Below are 17,658 nucleotides of genomic sequence, written 5' to 3'. Positions count from 1 at the left end.
TGAAATCATTAAATGACTTCATCACTTCAATAGCAGCAACGATTCAGCAAAGCATAAAAAAAAGTCTGCTGAGTGCTCAGAGTGCTGGCAGCCACCAGCCACCTGCCAGTGCCAGTGGCCGGGCTAGCTCTGCCCACGGTCCACCCAGGCCCTGTGCTTCTGAGTTCCGGCCCATGATAGCCTAGGTAGTAGGTAATTGATTACAGAGCATCGCCATCATGACTGGCCCACTGGCAATAATGATGATGGCAATAGATTAGTCGGCACAGTGACAGAGGCACACACTAACACCTCGATAATTTAGGAATCTATGGAAACAAAGAACTTGAAAGAAGTTAGGCTACCACTGTTACGTCTGTCTAGACTCTAGGTAGTCTAACTAAAACGACTTCTCTACGTAGCGGTAGCAGTAATTATCAGTCTAGACTCTCCGAGTTCTCAACGACATTAATATAGAAGCGACATATAATATATCATCAATACCTGGGAGGCTGGTTGTCTCTTCTGAATTAAAAGAAGAACAGAATGCCACAGATACTGATAGCCTAGTGCCCTAGTAGGCTAGTCGGTTCGTTTTTTATAAGATTTAGTCCCGACTCCCGTCCGAACTCCGAAAGATGTCGTCAATCAATGTGTAAACAAACGTCTCAGATATAAGTTAAATAATTATTATATACTATTTTTTACTACTATAATCAAATACCCAATTAAATCTTACGAAGGGTAATATTTAGGAGCATATGTGAAAATTAACACCATTTTCAACAGACACAACGATGCTCTCGGACTAGCTTGAGTTATCGACGAACCCAAGCCATGTATGAGTCACTCCAGCAACGTTCGGCGCGATGACGTCAGAGACTAACGTTTTTTTCGTAATTCTAGGAAACAATGGCAGTGAACCAAAATTCGTATTTCCATAGTCGATTAGACTAAAATATTATACAATTTAAAAAAAATATAAAATATATATATAACATGCAATTTTTAGAATTTCAAAAACTTGAATGAAATAGTTCAAATTTACATTTTTCAACACTCTAAGTTGAAGAATATTGCAACAGGCCGAAAACGAGCTCATGGTTGGAAAACGAGAATAGTTCATGAATTAAATACGAGTTTAACCAACTCAAATTTGTAAACAAAAATAATGTTATTCAAAAGTTATTCAGACCCGCAATAGTTACAACAATGGTTTAGTAAGGTGTCGTTTAATGAGGTGAAAATGTTGCCCTTCCTCCTCGCCAGTGCCTACTTTGTACAGTAGTTGCGTATGAAGCGGTTATGATGATGGAGCCTCACGAGGGCGATAAAAAAGTTGTTGAAAATTTGCGACAATTTGTTGAAGAAAGGAATCTCCTCAACGTAAGTTCTCTTAAATTCACCCAAAATACTTGGTAATTAGCGTATTGGCGTTCATTTCAATAATTTTTAACGAAATTAACGTTTCAAACCCTTTTCTTAGGAGCGGCTAGCACTAACTCGCAGAAAGAAAGCCGAGTGTCTCGAAACTCTGTCGCAGCGAGTTGCATGTATTTTTTTGACAAAATCTTTTCCAGCGAATCAGCAGGTATGTACCAAACGGGCATATGCTCCTATCTTAGTAGTACCATTTTTTACTAACATATATTTTAAAAGATATTGTCATGCTACATATTTTTCGACTTTTAATTGACTTTTTTATAGCTGCTTTTACGTATTCCGTAATTAAGTTATGTTATCTTACTGCCTAAGACCTCGTTTCATTACTATATTGTCCAGTTAGAGCCCAGCAGCTATCCTAGCATACGGTGTCGCTCTCATTCAATTAATATTTACGATCTCAGGCTGGCGATGACGACGGACCGTGGCTACAATGCGCAGCTAATGGCGAGCCAAGTTCTGAAACAAAAACCGATATTCTCTGCGCTGAAATAGCATCACTCAAAAAACTGGAAGAAATATTGAGAGCGAGTGTCGGCAGGTTGACGGCTGGCATTGAAAAAGGAGTGAATGTTGAGTGTGGTTCTGATGCCGCAAATAGTTCTATAAAACATGATTCTTTCCCCAATTTTAGTGCGAATGATAATTTGCAGGCAAAGCTTCCAGTACAAAAGCCAAATAGCGGTCATAGCGATGTCCATGCTTTAGAATCTTCAATTGAACGAAATTCTGGCACTGTACAGACTGAAAAAAACATTAGTACCAACGAAGATGTCAATAACCTTTTGATGATCGACTACCTGGCTGAAGCAACAGCGGCCATCATTGGAGTGAAACAAAACTCCGCGCGGAGTGGGTATAATATACGTACAACTTCTGCCACGGCATGTGGGACACTGAGCAACATGACTGGGCAGCAGCTAGAGGAGCGGATTAGGTTCCTCATGGAAGAAGAAGCGCCCAGAAAAAGGCGTATGATGGAACAGCTTGAGAGGTAAACAGGAGTTTGCTGTATTCAAATAAAAAATCTTCTCTCGTCGTTCAAAATAATTAGAAATAAGTGCGATATAAAATGAAAATTCTTTTTATAGAGCGATGGTAATTTATTTTTGTTTCGGCTTTCGAAATGAGTTTAGAAACAATGTTATTGATGCACAGGTTTCTAAACTTAATAAAACGATGAAGATTTCACTAAACTGTTGAAACAATAAAAAATTAGCACCTCACCTTCGACCCCCAAAATAGTTTTCCAACACATGGCATCATCGCGTGTACCTACCACGTTGAGCGCCTGACAGTGTTAGGATAAGTTATTAGTTAGCAGTTCAAGGAACCTCACACAGTTCCTACAAATTTATTATGTGTGTGGGGACAAATTCAAATCAACATATTATTATTAAACAGCCTGCGTACGATGTTAAGCACAATTATTTTTCTCAGTGAGCTACGCGCAGCTTCAGCACATCTGCACGCAGCGCTTGCGGCGTCGACGCGAGTTCGCGGTCTCGCCCCGGTAGTGCGCGCCTGGCACGCGCATGTCACGGCCCTGCAAGCCGCCGTGCAGGAACAACAGAAAAAATTCAAACATACCGCGAACTTCAGTAAATCTGCCCGGAATGAATTAACTGTAAACGATGCAGCACATTCGCATCGAAATAACGCAGTTGCTACAGTGGAAAATGGCGTCGAGATTGGTGGTAAAGATACCCAGAACACGGCAGCTCATTTGTCTATCAGCTCGCAAGTGAGTGGAAGATGTAATGTATTTGCTGCAAAGATAACAGAAAGTAATCAAAACTTTTTGAAGCATCATGGTAATCGTCATATATTGGTTTTGCCTTTTCGTAAGTTATTGAACTCTTTTTTTTCATCCTCAGAACTTTGAACTTTCATTCGCTATAGTTTAGGCTAAATCTCAACATCATGATATTCCCGGCTAAAGAATTTATTATTTCTCTTAATTTTCATAAGACGAATTTAAGTACCGGTACATATTTATTTTCAGGTGTCAAACAAGCTGACTACATCAGCGCACGATGAGCTGATGCAGGCGACCCGCGCTCTCCTGCTTACCTGCGCTGACATCGTCAGCGTCGCGAGGCAGCAAACTCCCGCTGATGAGGGACTCCCTTCATCGCATCCTGCATTGCCTGATAATTAAGTATATAAAGACGATGTTTAATCCATATCGCAGACAACCCTGTCTGTCATCGGCCGGGTTCATCAGTGGCAGACATTAAATAGAAATGTTTCGTACTGGCACTTTAATAAAACGTCGTTAGTGAGAACTATGAATGTTGCGGATTGAAAACGTTTAGAAAATCTATACAGTCTTTCAAATTAAAACGTTATTCATAAACTAAAGAGGATTTTAGTGTTCATGTTCTTGTATGATTTATTTGACTTTTACGTTGTTTTTCCAGGCCAGGCGAGATGTATTTTACACGAAATGCCGCCTCAGTCATTCTGTTTGTAGGAGCTATAGTAGGAGTGTGAACGGTTTTCAAAGTTTTCCACTCTATTTATTATTATAATGTTGATAAGTTGTGATAAATGATTAATCTTTGGCGCCTTATCTGTCTTGACTCAGAGCACACCAGTGAAAGTTTATTCAATTTGAAGCTTTATTAGCAATCTTTTCTATATCGCATACTAATAGCAGCATTAATCTCTAATTTTCTGCTATACCATATCACTTATGAAGAGCTGGCACGGCTGTCTTATTAAATAAAACATCACAACTTTGTTCAATAATCCTTTTCACAAAACATACTAAGGCTCGTGCTCAAGATGAAAACAGAATTTGCGAACAAATGGAACTAATTGCTCTTTGTTAAATAGTTTACTGATCCGCTGGAGATATTAGGAGGAAAACTGCACGAACAATTTGATAAAGTGCTAATTTTTCCGATTTTATTTACTTCAGCATATGTGTTTGAAATTATTGGATGCGATGACCGAAATTCTTGAAGTACGAATTCGTGAAATTAAAAGTTTATTTACTTTGAAGCTTTATTCGCAATCTTTGCTATATCGCATACTCATAGCAACATTCATCTCTAATTTTCTGCTATACCATATCACTTATGAAGAGCTGGCACGGATGTCTTATTAAATAATACATCACAACTTTGTTCGATAATCCTTTTCACAAAACAAACAAAGGCTCGTGGTGAAGATGAAAACAGAATTTGTGAAAAAATGGAACTAATTGCTTTTTGTTCAATAGTGTACTGATCCGATGGAGATATTAGGAGGAAAACTATACACAAACAATTTGATAAAGTGATAAATTTTTCTGCGTTTATTTACTGCATATGTCTTTAAAATTATTGGATGTGATGACCGAAATTCTTGAAGTCGTTAAATACGTTAATTTACGTGACTTACATATTCGTGAGTTACGTTTACGTAACACACATATTCATGAAGTAAGTATTCGTGGAGGTAGAACTGAACACGGTCACGTGTTGCTATAGCGCCGTTGCCAGGGACGCTTTCGGCATCAACAAGGCGAAGTGCGAACCATATTAGTATTTATGCCAAGTAATTGCGGTGATAAATGCGAGGAACAACCTCCAGCCAATGTTTTATGAACTGCCGAGTATACAATGTGTATGGAAGTATTGCGGCAATAAACTTAATCTGATGATATTCATACAATAGCTACATCGTTGCATCACAGTTATTTCTTAGTGTATCCGGTGCTCTGCTGCATCTCTGCATTAAACAAATTGTACAACAACAACAAACTATATAGTTATTGCTATTGAAAATTTGTGACTAGCCTTTCAACTTGGCACCTTTGCCCTGAGATACGCAATTTAGCACATTGTGCACGTTTGCCCCAACGTGTCGATGGTTATATCGTATATGAACGTGTCGGTACATCCATTCATCTAGTAAAAACCAATATGCAGTCAATACGTCGAAGTTGCTCCACAAAATGAGGCTTTTTTTAATCTTTTCAGTATTTAGTGATTCTGACGAGAATTTCATACTGTCTTTTTCCAATTAATTATCATTAAAAGACTTCAGTCAATAAACTTTGTTTCGCATAACTTCAAGTCAGTAGGAACAGCCTCCCTGATAGCATCGTTGACGCTCCGAGTATGAACATATTCAAAAACAGACTAGACGAAGCTATGCAGGAGCATATGTTCAGTCTTGAAATGCCTAGCAAATTACGGATCAGGCAATAAGTCCAGCAGCTATCTCAATCAATCGTCAGCTATGGAAAGATCGGGTTCCAAAGGCCGGATCCATTGTGAATCAAGTCACGAAAAGTTCAAGAATCGGCAACAGGCCATGGGCCTAATTCTTCAACGCCGACACTTCTATTCTATTCTATTCTATGTGATGTGATGGAAGCATTACCAGAAACACGAAAGAAGGTGGGTCACAGTTTGTCATAAATGCACAGTGTTCTGTATTTAAAGTCGTTTATAATTTTAGGAAAAACCTCTTTTTAATTCTTTTTGATCGAAACTGACTTATGTAGAAAATTATAAAATAAATTTCTCTGAAGTTTAGTGGATATTGCGTTGACTTGGTAGTGAATGAATTACGAAATAGGATGATTAATTTCTTTTTTCTAATCTGACCAGGGACTCAGCCATAAATGGCCTGAGAAAATTTCCAGTTTTTTACTATGTTTTTCTTAGATTCGCCTGCTGGTGACTCAACCACACAAGGAGAGCCGGAGAGTAACATCGTTCAGCGCGCACACGCCCCCACACAGCCGCGTGTGCTTTGCGCCGTATAGTGACACCAAACATGAGCACCTCCGCAGGCTGCACGACAAGGCTGTCCAGGTTGGCATGCACATGAAAATAACGTCTCAACGTCATCGTGATTCACGGCAAGTAATGTGGTTTGGTTTCCTGGGATAACTTGTGAATAACATCTCAACATTATGATCCACTGCCACCATTCGAAGTGGTATCCGCGTGGTAACAATACATAGAAAAAGCAAAAACGTGCTCTTTGAATAAGTATTAAAACATACTTTTGAATTATCTAGTTTCCTTTATATATAATTAACAACAATACATTCGTTGGCGACTTGCTGTATCATTAGCTCATATTCCATTATATAAACGTATGCATAATGTTGAAGAAAATAATGTCGTACAGGCAGTTCCGGTGACAGTGAATGCTAGTGGCCAGAGCGCACTAAGTGTTCCCTTCAGCCGCTGGGTGGCCACTGAACCTGCTGAAGTCTCCGCCGACTTGGCGGCAGCAGACGTAAACATCTCTACGGAAGTGGTCGACAGGTAAGCTTTTCGTTTACAAAAACTGCTGCAGTTTTACTAATACAGTGTTGGTTTAATACGCAAAAAACTGAGTTCCATCATTTAACTAATGAATAAACGACATAACTTCAATTTCTATATTTCTTTATTATCATTGCTTAATTTAACTTTTTAAAATAGTATTTATGAAATTTTTTTTTGTTCGTGACAATGTTTTGATGCAATCATTAGAGCGACTATTCATTATTAGCTGCATGTTGCAGTCCCGTTTTTCCTTGCTAACAACTATATTACAAACCATTTTATTTCTGTCCCCGAAAACTCCGTAATCTTTAGGAGCATGTGCCATATGTCATTGCATTTTGTCGTTTTATTATCAACCCTAAAATACTCACGTTACTTGTTAATCTGGGGTAGAGTTCTTCAGAGCGTTGAGGAGACGATCACCGTGGACGTGCCCAGGGACGACATGGGGAGCGTTGAGCCCCAAGACATCCTCCCCTCGAGGCCGGGAACAAAAGTCTCCATTTAGAACTTGGAATAGTTCCTCTCAAGTTCCCGCCAAGGAAACTTCTAAGCCGGAAGAAGTTTTGCCGGTTGCAGGAAGAGAATCAGCTATTCCGCGATATAACGAAATAGGTGAATTGAAATCAGTCATGGGTTCTTATCTGGAAAATTTATTTAATTTCAATGAATGTTGCAACCAAAAGAGGATAGAATTCTGGAGATGAAAAAGTTAGACAGTCCTCGAAAATAACTTCAATAAAATTTGAATCGACTTTTTCGAGTGGAAAGATCTCAACCGGTTGAAACATAAGGGTCAGGTATTATTACTTTTTGGTTCGGTGTTCGTAGAGAGCCAAACAGCCTTCTTTTTCGTCCAAACAGCCCTGAGCATATAGACGGAATTGTTCCAGTAAGGATTGCACCCCGTATTTTTGAATTGGCTCGTATTTTCAATGCACCTCGATATTCAACGTCGAATATGCGACTTTTTTAATAAAACAAATACTTATATTATAACATAAATTATATATGTATCATAAAACAAATTATAATACATAATTTGTTTCCTGCACATTAACAATCCTTACCTTCAGGTCAGGGTTTAGGGTTTTCACTGTACTATTTTTAACATTTCGTATCATTTGTTAACGGATGTTGCGAAGATAATATATCGACGGGGATGTTTGTTCTACTGCAGGCGCATCAAGGAGAACGGAGCCACCCGGCCCCTCTCATGGTACTGACTGCGACGTCAAAACTTCAGCCATTGATGCTTTAAAACTACAAGCAATGCAGGTGAGCACTATAGCATCATGCTTTCTCAGCAGGAAATCCAATATATGGTCATTTTTATCTCAGTTAATTATATGTTTATAAACTATGTGTAATGAGAAATTAAAGCAGTTTTTGTTATTATTCAAGTTTAAAATTTACTAACCGAAAACAATTGTTACAGAAAAAATGTTAAAAAGATTTCACGAGAAACGAGTGGCGGCTGAAACCTTGGAGACTCCATTGGAGACGTTTTTGCGGCGCCTGGAAATTCAAAAGCAACTTAGAACTGTAAAAACGCACGGCCCAGAAAAAAACGAAAAATGACGATAAATTGAAAAATACAAATATTAAAATATTTTATTATTTCCCATTGTGCTTGAACATGCTGATAGATTTGTACATCAGAAAATTTGCAACAACCTTTATTGTTGCTTTAGTTTATACGTATTGTGAGATCTCACCGTTTAGCTACAAGGTTCGCAACGAATAAAGTTTTTACTACATTAACGAAATTTTCCAAGGTATCACCAGGATATTCAAAACATACAGTGATGATTTCAGTTTTCTTTCTTAAATCTGGACACTAGAGGTAGGCAACCCCATGTTTCTCTGCTCTTTGGTTAAACAAGGAAAGGCAACCAAGGGAATGAGTCGGCTACGTTCTCACACCGCGTGGTAGTGTTGAAGTTTGGTAAAATCTGGATTGTGATTTGACTATCTTTGATTGTGATTTTATTGTTGATATTTTCGATCTGAGAAATGCTATTTCATTTTAGCATTACCACCAAATGTAAGTGCAAGCTACATAGGGACATATACATTTGTCATGAAAAGTCCTTAATTTAAAATTCATGATGGAATTAAATAATACATTTTGAAACCTTGACTGCAATATTACGTTTCACATATATCGAAACAATCAGATTAGAAGGAATTATTTTGGATGGTTTGAGTCTGGAGTGAGATGTGAAAAGTTGTCTATTTTCTCATTTGGAGCAAGCTCTTTTTTACTCAAATTTTCTTTGCATTAGTTTAAACATTAATAGGAATTGGTGTTTAATATGAGTGTGAACTCAAATCAAAATTCAGACCGCGAGCTCAGCGGTGTGCCCGCTATTTGTTTGACACCGCGAGCTCAGTGTGCAAGCAAATCCATAATAGATGAAGACTTTTATTTTTCGCATGCGCTTAAGGAGCGTCTGGGTCCAAAATCGACAATATTGGCTTTTCCGGTTACTAGTCTCATCTTAAAGCTGACATTCTGACCTATCCAACGGTACTAAAACTATCTCTGTACGTTGATTTATGAGTTCGCGACAGATCGCGAAAGGGTTAGGGGTGGGGAGTTCTTTAACATCTAAGGGGAGCGCCTGCCCAAACTTTTATCTTGGCTATTTACAGACGGATAACTTTGAAACTTGCTGCACTTATGTAAAACAGAAATCTAAGACTTTTACGTCATGTGACTTTTTCGAAAAAAATGGAAGAAAACGTGAAATTCTTAGAAAACGGCTAAAAAATGGGTACTGTAGCAATCTATCTCCTCCTAGGATTTTCAAGCTACAACAGCGAGACACATATCATTCGATGCGAAAAAACCATATCTATCGATTCGTCGTAGTTTTTTTCGAAATTCGAGTTTTTGTGGGTGGGGGAGCAGTTTTCATGAATTTTTCGAAAATTTTCCAATTTCTTCCTATTTCCCACCCTTTTTATTATTACAACACTTCTCTTTAACTTCACTTCTTGTTTGTTTGTCTGTCTGTCTGTCTGCTACAAATCTTATAATCGATATTTAACACACTTCTACCTGTTCAATCGATCTGAAATTTGGAACACTTGCGTAAAGTTGAAGACAATGCATGAATCGATTGACAGAATAAATAATTTTATGAATTAAAAAAAATTCCATTATTAAAAAAATTAAAAAATAATTTCGTCTGCTACAAATCTTATAATCCATATATGACACAATTTGACCTGTCCAATTGATCTGAAATTTTGTACAATTGCATAAAGTCAGAGAAAATGCATGAATCGATTGACAGAATAAATAATTTTGAAAATTTACAATATTTTGATATCTTAAAAAAATTTTGAGAATTAATTTTTTTTCAATATCTGAAAATAAAATTAGAAATTCATTGTACATGTGTAACATCCAAGACACTGGATTGTTCAGAAGTGTTGTCTTTAAAAAGTAATTTTTAAACGCATATTATTATAATATAAAAAAATTAATTTTTATTAATATATGAAAATAAAATTAGAAATTCATTGTGTAGATGTGTAACATAGGAGACACTGTATTCTTTAGAAGTGTTGTGAGTAGGAGTGTGTTCAAGTTTAAACGCATATTATTTCAAAATATTTTCAAAACTATAACGAAATTGAAAAAAGCTACGACCAATCTCTAGATCTTTTATTTGAGAATCGAATGGCATATCTTTCATTGCTGTAGCTTCAAAACTGTAGGAGGAGATAGTTTTCCAGTGACAATAAGTGTGATTGTTCAGTAGAGCCCGACAAAGTCCTGGACGCCTCGAGCTAGCAGATGGCCGGTACTAGGTCACCCCACCACAGCTAGCAGATGATCGGTACTAGGTTACCCCACCACATCCCATATCGACATTAAATCGAATTACTGTAATATTTTCAAAAGTATAAAAAACATTTTCAAGAGGTGAATATTCTAATTGCGATTCCTGTTAACTTGGCAGCTTTTTGTGCTCAAATTACCACAGAATATAATTATCATCAACATGTGTTAAATGCTTTTCGGTTAACCATCGAAAGGATACATACAAAAGCCGAGGCTTGGGATCGGCGTGACGCCTTTCGGGTGGTGCACTTCGACGAAAGCTTGTAACTTGAATGTCCCACATAAATGTTGGAGGTTAATGGCGAGGAGATCATACGTCTCGACTTGAGATGAAATACATGTCTGAAGATTTCTATCGTACGCCTTGAGATAGCCTTTCGCAACTCAAAATGTCAGTAAGAAGAAGGCATCAATGCGTTCCTGAGAGTAAAATTATTATACGCAGTTTCAAGTTCATACTCATTAATTGATGCAACTCATAAATCTCAATTTGCTCCATGGGGAGAATAAAGGCGATCACTCAAGAGACATTTTTTCATTTATTGTCTGTCTCTCTGATGTACAATTATTGTATATGATAAAATTATTCTATTTTAACAGGCTCCGTTAGGAAAATCAGTCATCATCTCTCAAGTTTTCTATAAATTTTAATTACACGCACAAAGCACACAAAATGAATGCACACACATGAATGTGTCACAGCATACATTGTCTGACCTCGATGCCTGCACTACCCGAAGATCCAAGCTGCTCGGTTAGTTAGATTTATTGTTTGATTACTTGAATTATTTATTGATTATCTCGCTTCATTGTTATTGATTTGTCTTAGCTCATACATTGTCCTTTCATGTACGTATCGCGCATTATTCCTCGTAAGTTTTTCTTATGTATTTTATTGTAATTTTCTTTCTAGAGACCGTACGTCATGGAATACTCGTTGTTTATCCCGCTATGATGGCGCTCTTGGAATAGCTTAGTAAACGTTCCCAAAGGACTAACCTACGAGAAAACCCTTCAAAGTGTATGTACAACGTCATATTTCCTAGAGTGTGCGTACCACGTTATATTTCTTAGAGTGTGTAACACGACAATAATCGATGTTAGGACAATAATCGATGTTAGGACAATCATCGATGCTAGGTCAATCATTGATTTAGGACAATCATCGTTCTTGGGACAATCATCGATGTTAGCACAATCATCGATGTTAGGACAATCATCCAACTTTCAGTTGGATGATCGCCGTCTTGCGTGTGGAGTGCTTTAATTAATTCGTTGTATTGGGGCCGCCGTTCCATAAGTTTATGAACTAACTGTAGTGAATGGTTATCCGAGTTTAAATAAAAATGTCTTAAAATTAACCATTCTTCCTTGAATTATCTTGTGGATAAAAAATTTGTGAAAACATGATCCCGGAATTGCGGCTTATTTAAATGAATGCAATGTTTACGTAAGAAGCCTGAATTTACGGAACGAAGGTTTTTAAGTGTAATAGAAAATAGAAAATCTCACTGAAAATCTTCTATCTGACCACCAATACTCATTGAAAATTTAGATTATTAAAAATCTGAGAAATATTCTATCATGGATCAGGTGAAAATATTAAGGCAAAAATAAGGCGATAACATCACTGCTGATGTTACAGGTGTTGACTTATATTCAATTTGCAAAAAATTAACAGGAATTGGAAAGAGTGTATAACGTATTTATATCATTCTCTGCTTAGATCGCTAAGAATTTGATCGTAAAAAAATTTTCAAGTAATCTATGATACCGTGAAATTATTTGACGTTTTCTTAGCGCTAAATCCCTGGGAAATTAAATGAAATATCAGGAGTTAACTCCGTAGACTAACTTGCAGTTTCCTCGTACTTTAGAGGTATGCTCCTGAAGAGTCTTCATTGGCATTACACAGAAAATCTTTGCTGTAAAAAATACTTATAGCTATGACATTTTATTGGCTTGCGAAACCCTACATTTGCTTGGATCGTCTGATTTAACTGAATTTACAGTAAAATATGAGCACAGTCATGCATGCATTGTCGCTATATTTTTGCAGACTAGAGAAATCCCCAGAAATCCCAAATTGTTTTCGAAAAGCAATTCTAAGAAATTTCTGTGGGCGCTGGGATCTGAAAATAGGAAAACTCAAAAGCTCGTCTATCGTCGAGTTTAGATAAAATAATTAGAAAGGTTATTTATTATGCTTAAAAACAATTACAACTACTATGTTGAGTAGTAAATTGCCTTCTCATTAATAATAGAGAAACATATTGAAATTATAGTAAATACTAATGCTGGCACATGCGTTGCAACATTCAGTCACGTTATGGGTATGGGGGCAAAGATGCCACGAGTTTGCATATCATACACAGCACAATTGTTTCTATACCTTGTATAACACAACTACTTCGTATATCTTTGTAGCGAGAAACACCTCAGCGAAGTAGAAAAGTAACGCGCCGACTTCGCAGGGTTCTGTCTTATCGCTTTAGATATCGCAAGGGCTAATGAGTGACGCATTAGTCGAGCTCTAAACTCCCTTGGGTTGAGAGGAGGGGATGAAATGAAATCAACGTGAACTTTCTTCGTTGTATCCTGATGATCTTCAAGTAGGGTACACTAGTCTTCAAGCAATGCACATGAATTATTCAATTAGAGTAGATACTTGTTATCCTTCGAAGGCAACCAACGACTCTAGAAGGCAGAATTATAAGCTCGAGGTTATTATTATTTCGGAATGTTGGAATTTTTTTCTATTTTATCAATGGCGCAGCGCTATGTTAGAAATAACTGGTCGGCTAATTGTCTCACGGCTCTGCCCGGCTAAATTCAGTCAAGCTCGGTGCTGATTTCGGATTTGAATTTTAACTGCGAGTTTATCACCTTGATTATTCATAAAGTATATCATCAGTAGCTCGAAAAAGAGTAAGGAAAAACCACCGCAATATCCCGTAAGTTGAGAATTAACAATTTTAAACTAAAATGGTTATTATTGATACATACTTTTATGATAATATTAAATTTCAGCTCCGAGCAGTAAAATTTTGGGAGCAGAAATTGTGGCATTTATTATTGCGTGACGTGAATGATGGCAACTTTGGTGATTGGATTTTAATGTCGGTGCCATGTCCGTATTTTCGTGTCCAACAGACCAAGTATAATATGAAGCAAGATAATGTGTCTTTCGTGTCACGCCATTGATTTTCACTTCATTGTAAAATTCGTGCTGCAGTTATCCCGAAACTTTTGAAATTAATCCTATAAATCATTACTTTTAGTAATGGAGGCACGTGTATGTATTCTACGCACGAAATATTTTTCGGCACGTGTCACCGCCCAGAACACGCCCTCCAGAAGGCGAGCGTCAGCGCCGGAACGAGGCTGGAGTGGCGGACAGCCTCGAGTCTTGCGGACATCAGATTGCGGTGAACATTATAGAATCCAGTTTACATTTCAGTCGGGTTGTCATTAAGTCTGGTGGCTATTAAAGTTGAGTGCACTTTAGAGTCTAGGGGACATTAGAGTTGAGTGAACTTCAGAGTTGAGTGGACATTTGAGTCTAGTGGATATTAGAGTCTAGTGAACATGAGAGTCTAGTGAACATGAGAATCTAATGAACATCAGAATCCAGTAGACGTTCTAATTTCGTTTACGTTAGAGTTTTGTAGATCATAAAATTAAAGACCAACAAAATTCTATGAATTTTTGTCAGATATTTTTATAGAAGACGTTTCAGAGTTCAGATCCATCACCCATTCAAAAATCCGAGAGCGCAGTTACAATCAGTAGTTAGCAAAGTCAAAATAAAATAAAATATAAAACCTAATTTAAAAGTTTAAGACAAAGTAAACAAAATAAAACGGCGTAATATATCTATTAACAATTACAAGTAGATAATAGAGATATGATAATATCTCTCATAGCCACTTGTAATTTGATTTTATGATAATTACCTTGAGAGATATGATAAATTTTCGTAGAATTTTATTGTTTTAAAATTTCTACTGAATTTGCGATTCAAGCAAACGAGTGACATTAAGTTTTGTAGACATTCTAACAAAACGGGTGCGCGTTATGCGATCACGGGTATAGTCTCGTTAATCTTCATCAACACAAATGACTTCTGGACATTCTGAACCTGTCAGCTGTAATCGGTGATAGTATATAGTGATGAGATATAGATATAGTCATATAGATTAGTGATGAGATAGTATGGCATACGTAAAATCTTATTGAATTTAACGGTGAACAACTAACCTCTAAATCCAACAGTACAGTACACTTTAGTACAGAAATATCTCATCAAATACAAGCTCCTCGTTTTCAGTTAATTAACACGTAAATAGAGCAAAGATGTCCGTAAAATATTCCTCAGTAAAGTTGTTGCTGATGATATCCGTGCTGGGGCACGCGTCCGGAGATCAGGTGTCTCAACTCTTCCCTAAGGTGAGCCAAAGCCTACCATCGTGAGAAATGCAACGAGACCGAGGAAAATAATGTCTTTTCATGTTTTTAGTCTACCGTTGTTGACGGATTACTCTGTCTCTATGCGCATGCTCTTTAAATCTCTGTTATGCAGGTTCAGATCATGTTAAAAGGCACAGAGTTTTCACACTTTTATTTTGCTGATCTTATCTGTACAAAATTGTTGTGCACTTGTAGTCCTCAAGAGCAGGAAACTATGCAAAAAATGGAATCATCCCCGTAAATACACACAACCTAAAGACCTGAAGGCTCTTAACTAAAATTAAAAAATTGCTATTACTGAAACATTATTTTTTGGTACTATTCCTTAACACTACTGATTGTGCTTATCAAAGAGAAGTACTCCACTTTTTTCAGCATTAAAACTCGGCTACCAACTATCAGCCCAGTCAACTAGGCTATCAAGATCATTTTGCAACTGCCCTATTCCAAACACCCTTAACTGTATAAACTGTTGTGTTGTCAGCAGACATGGAGCACAGGCTTGACGCTTCTTCTGGCAGATCGTTTACAAAACTGACGAATAAAGTATGTCCAATTACGCTTCCTTGTGGCACGCCACAATACACTGATGCCCAGTTTGCTACAGCTCCATAAATATTAACCCGATGACGTCTACCTGCTTGCAAATCTTTCACATGAAAATCTTACATTTCCTTCTATTCCCAAAGACCTCACTTTACGCAACAGCCCCTCGTTCGAAGATAATGTGTCACACAGAAACAGGTCAAAGGATTTGACAAAGTCGAAATTTATTGCATCTACTGACTCTCCCCCGTCCAACTGACAAGTCCAATCATTCAAGATAGACATGAGGTTAGAAGCACAAGATCTGTCGGTTGCGAAGCCAAATTGATAGTCTGAAAGAAGATCTTTAGTAGTCAAAAGATCGATCATCCTATCCCTCACAATAGATTCCATGCATTATAATTACCTTACTAACAACACTTCTATAATTGACAGAGCGATTTTTTCCCAGGCTACTCGTTTCATTTTTTTTTTCTTGAACAATGGTGTCGCTTGAGCTTCTTTCCAATCGACCGGCAAGGTATCTCCGTTCAGCAAAAGACCGGATTTGACGTAATTCTTTGATTAATCTGAAGTAAAAGCCGTTTGGTCTTCATAGTTTGTTGGAATTCAGAGAGACCAGGCGCTTGAAAGCCTTTTTATCATTTATTTTAAAACTTGTTAGCTTTAAGCCCACTGTGTTCTTTTCAATAGTTGGAATGCTGTTCAATTCCTCATCTGTGAAGACGCTTATAAACTGATTAAGAACGTTAGCCTTGTTCTCATCAGAGGATATCTTTCATTGATCTACTTTCAAATCAAAAATACCACCGTTTGTTTTACACTTCAAACTAACGTACAAAAAAAGGCTTTCGGGTTCTTTTTCGCATTTTTGGCGATATTTTTCAAAATTTTTCACTGCGCTGCGACAGGTTTATTTAGCTTGAGTTTGAACTCTTATGTACAGGTAGTATAATAAGCATCACTACGAGTGATGATCACTAATAACGCTTGTAGGCGTCCTTCTTTGTTTTAGCTTTACTGTTAAAATGCTCTGTGTTTCAAATCCGCCGAGTTTAAACTTAGTCACACATGCGTCAACTGCAGACAAATCCGTCTTTTTGAGAAATGACCATGAATCAGCCACATTCATTCCTTAATACAGTCAGAAATATTCGCTGCACTCACTACTTCACGGAGTTTAACATATAGTCAAGAGGCACGTTCATGCGTATCTTGACTTTGTATACATTTCCACGTGAACCTGAAGACAGGGATTCGTTGACTAAGTGCGTGAGGGATAAGTAAGACACTATCTGTCCATAGACTTATCTCGATACGGGGCTAAGGCTCAGACATCGATCGTTAGGTCGTAGTAACTTCAACGCGAGTTACATTGGGGCGTACTTGTCAGTTACTGGAGGCCTCACTACGGTTTCCAGCCCTTTTATAGAATCACGGCTTCCATCCACTCCTGAGGTCTTGATCGCGGGATCCGTCACGTTATGTTGTTCATGCTGACTCAAGTTGAGTACTTTTCCTTCAATCTCTGCTGCGTCTAGTGAATATTACGTCTTGATTACAGATGATTTAGTTTTAGAATACAATTATAATGAAAAGAATGATGCCTGACACCTCCCCTCTTTCTAGAAAATTGTCCCCTCTTGAAAGAGGGGACAACGGACATCTCTCTTTCTTGAAGATCGTCCTCGATCATATGGACACAAATTCAGGAAAATATCTTGTTCAGAACCTCCGTTCAAAATTGTATCTCATACCATAAGTATTCAGTGATAAAGTTTATAAAAGTTATTGATTACTATATGAGGATACGAATCTTTCAATTAACAGCAGGAAACCCCGGAGTATGGCAGTTTTAGAAGATAGGAACAAGTTCATCTCCAATGCAATTTAGAAGAAATCCCAACTGTGAATCTTGAAAACACCTTGTGGTACTTAACGCTACGTTCTTAGGCGTTATGTCAAACAAAGTTATGATTTATTAAATTCATACGAAACCAACGTAAGCAATGGTTGGTTATGATTTTAGATTCCTCATTACTTAGTCATTTATTCTCTCCTCAGTTGGAGAAATTGTTCCTA

The 17,658-nt window shown here is 37.4% G+C and overlaps 1 protein-coding gene across 1 annotated transcript; it reads left to right on the top strand.

Moving 5' to 3' along the window:
* The first annotated feature begins 1,283 nt into the window (after window positions 1-1,283).
* On the top strand, window positions 1,284-4,067 carry LOC125179597. The gene is made up of 5 exons (XM_047885752.1): window positions 1,284-1,365; window positions 1,466-1,570; window positions 1,827-2,416; window positions 2,863-3,166; window positions 3,428-4,067. Exons 1-5 carry the CDS (start codon window positions 1,285-1,287, stop codon window positions 3,581-3,583), a joined length of 1,236 nt encoding a protein of 411 aa, XP_047741708.1. The 5' UTR covers window position 1,284; the 3' UTR covers window positions 3,584-4,067.
* The last annotated feature ends 13,591 nt before the right edge of the window (window positions 4,068-17,658 follow it).

The sequence above is a fragment of the Hyalella azteca genome, unplaced genomic scaffold, assembly GCF_000764305.2.
Source record: "Hyalella azteca isolate HAZT.00-mixed unplaced genomic scaffold, Hazt_2.0.2 contig2982, whole genome shotgun sequence".
Taxonomy (NCBI): Eukaryota; Metazoa; Arthropoda; class Malacostraca; order Amphipoda; family Hyalellidae; genus Hyalella; species Hyalella azteca.
This window is presented reverse-complemented; position numbering and strand designations above follow the sequence as displayed.

Excerpts from the sequence above, each read along its gene's own strand:
- LOC125179597 (XM_047885752.1), top strand. The coding sequence starts at position 1,285 with ATGATGATGGAGCCTCACGAGGGCGATAAAAAAGTTGTTGAAAATTTG. Across the intron at positions 1,366-1,465 it reads AAGAAAGGAATCTCCTCAAC|GAGCGGCTAGCACTAACTCG; the intron begins GTAAGTTCTCTT and ends CCCTTTTCTTAG. Across the intron at positions 2,417-2,862 it reads ATGATGGAACAGCTTGAGAG|TGAGCTACGCGCAGCTTCAG; the intron begins GTAAACAGGAGT and ends TATTTTTCTCAG.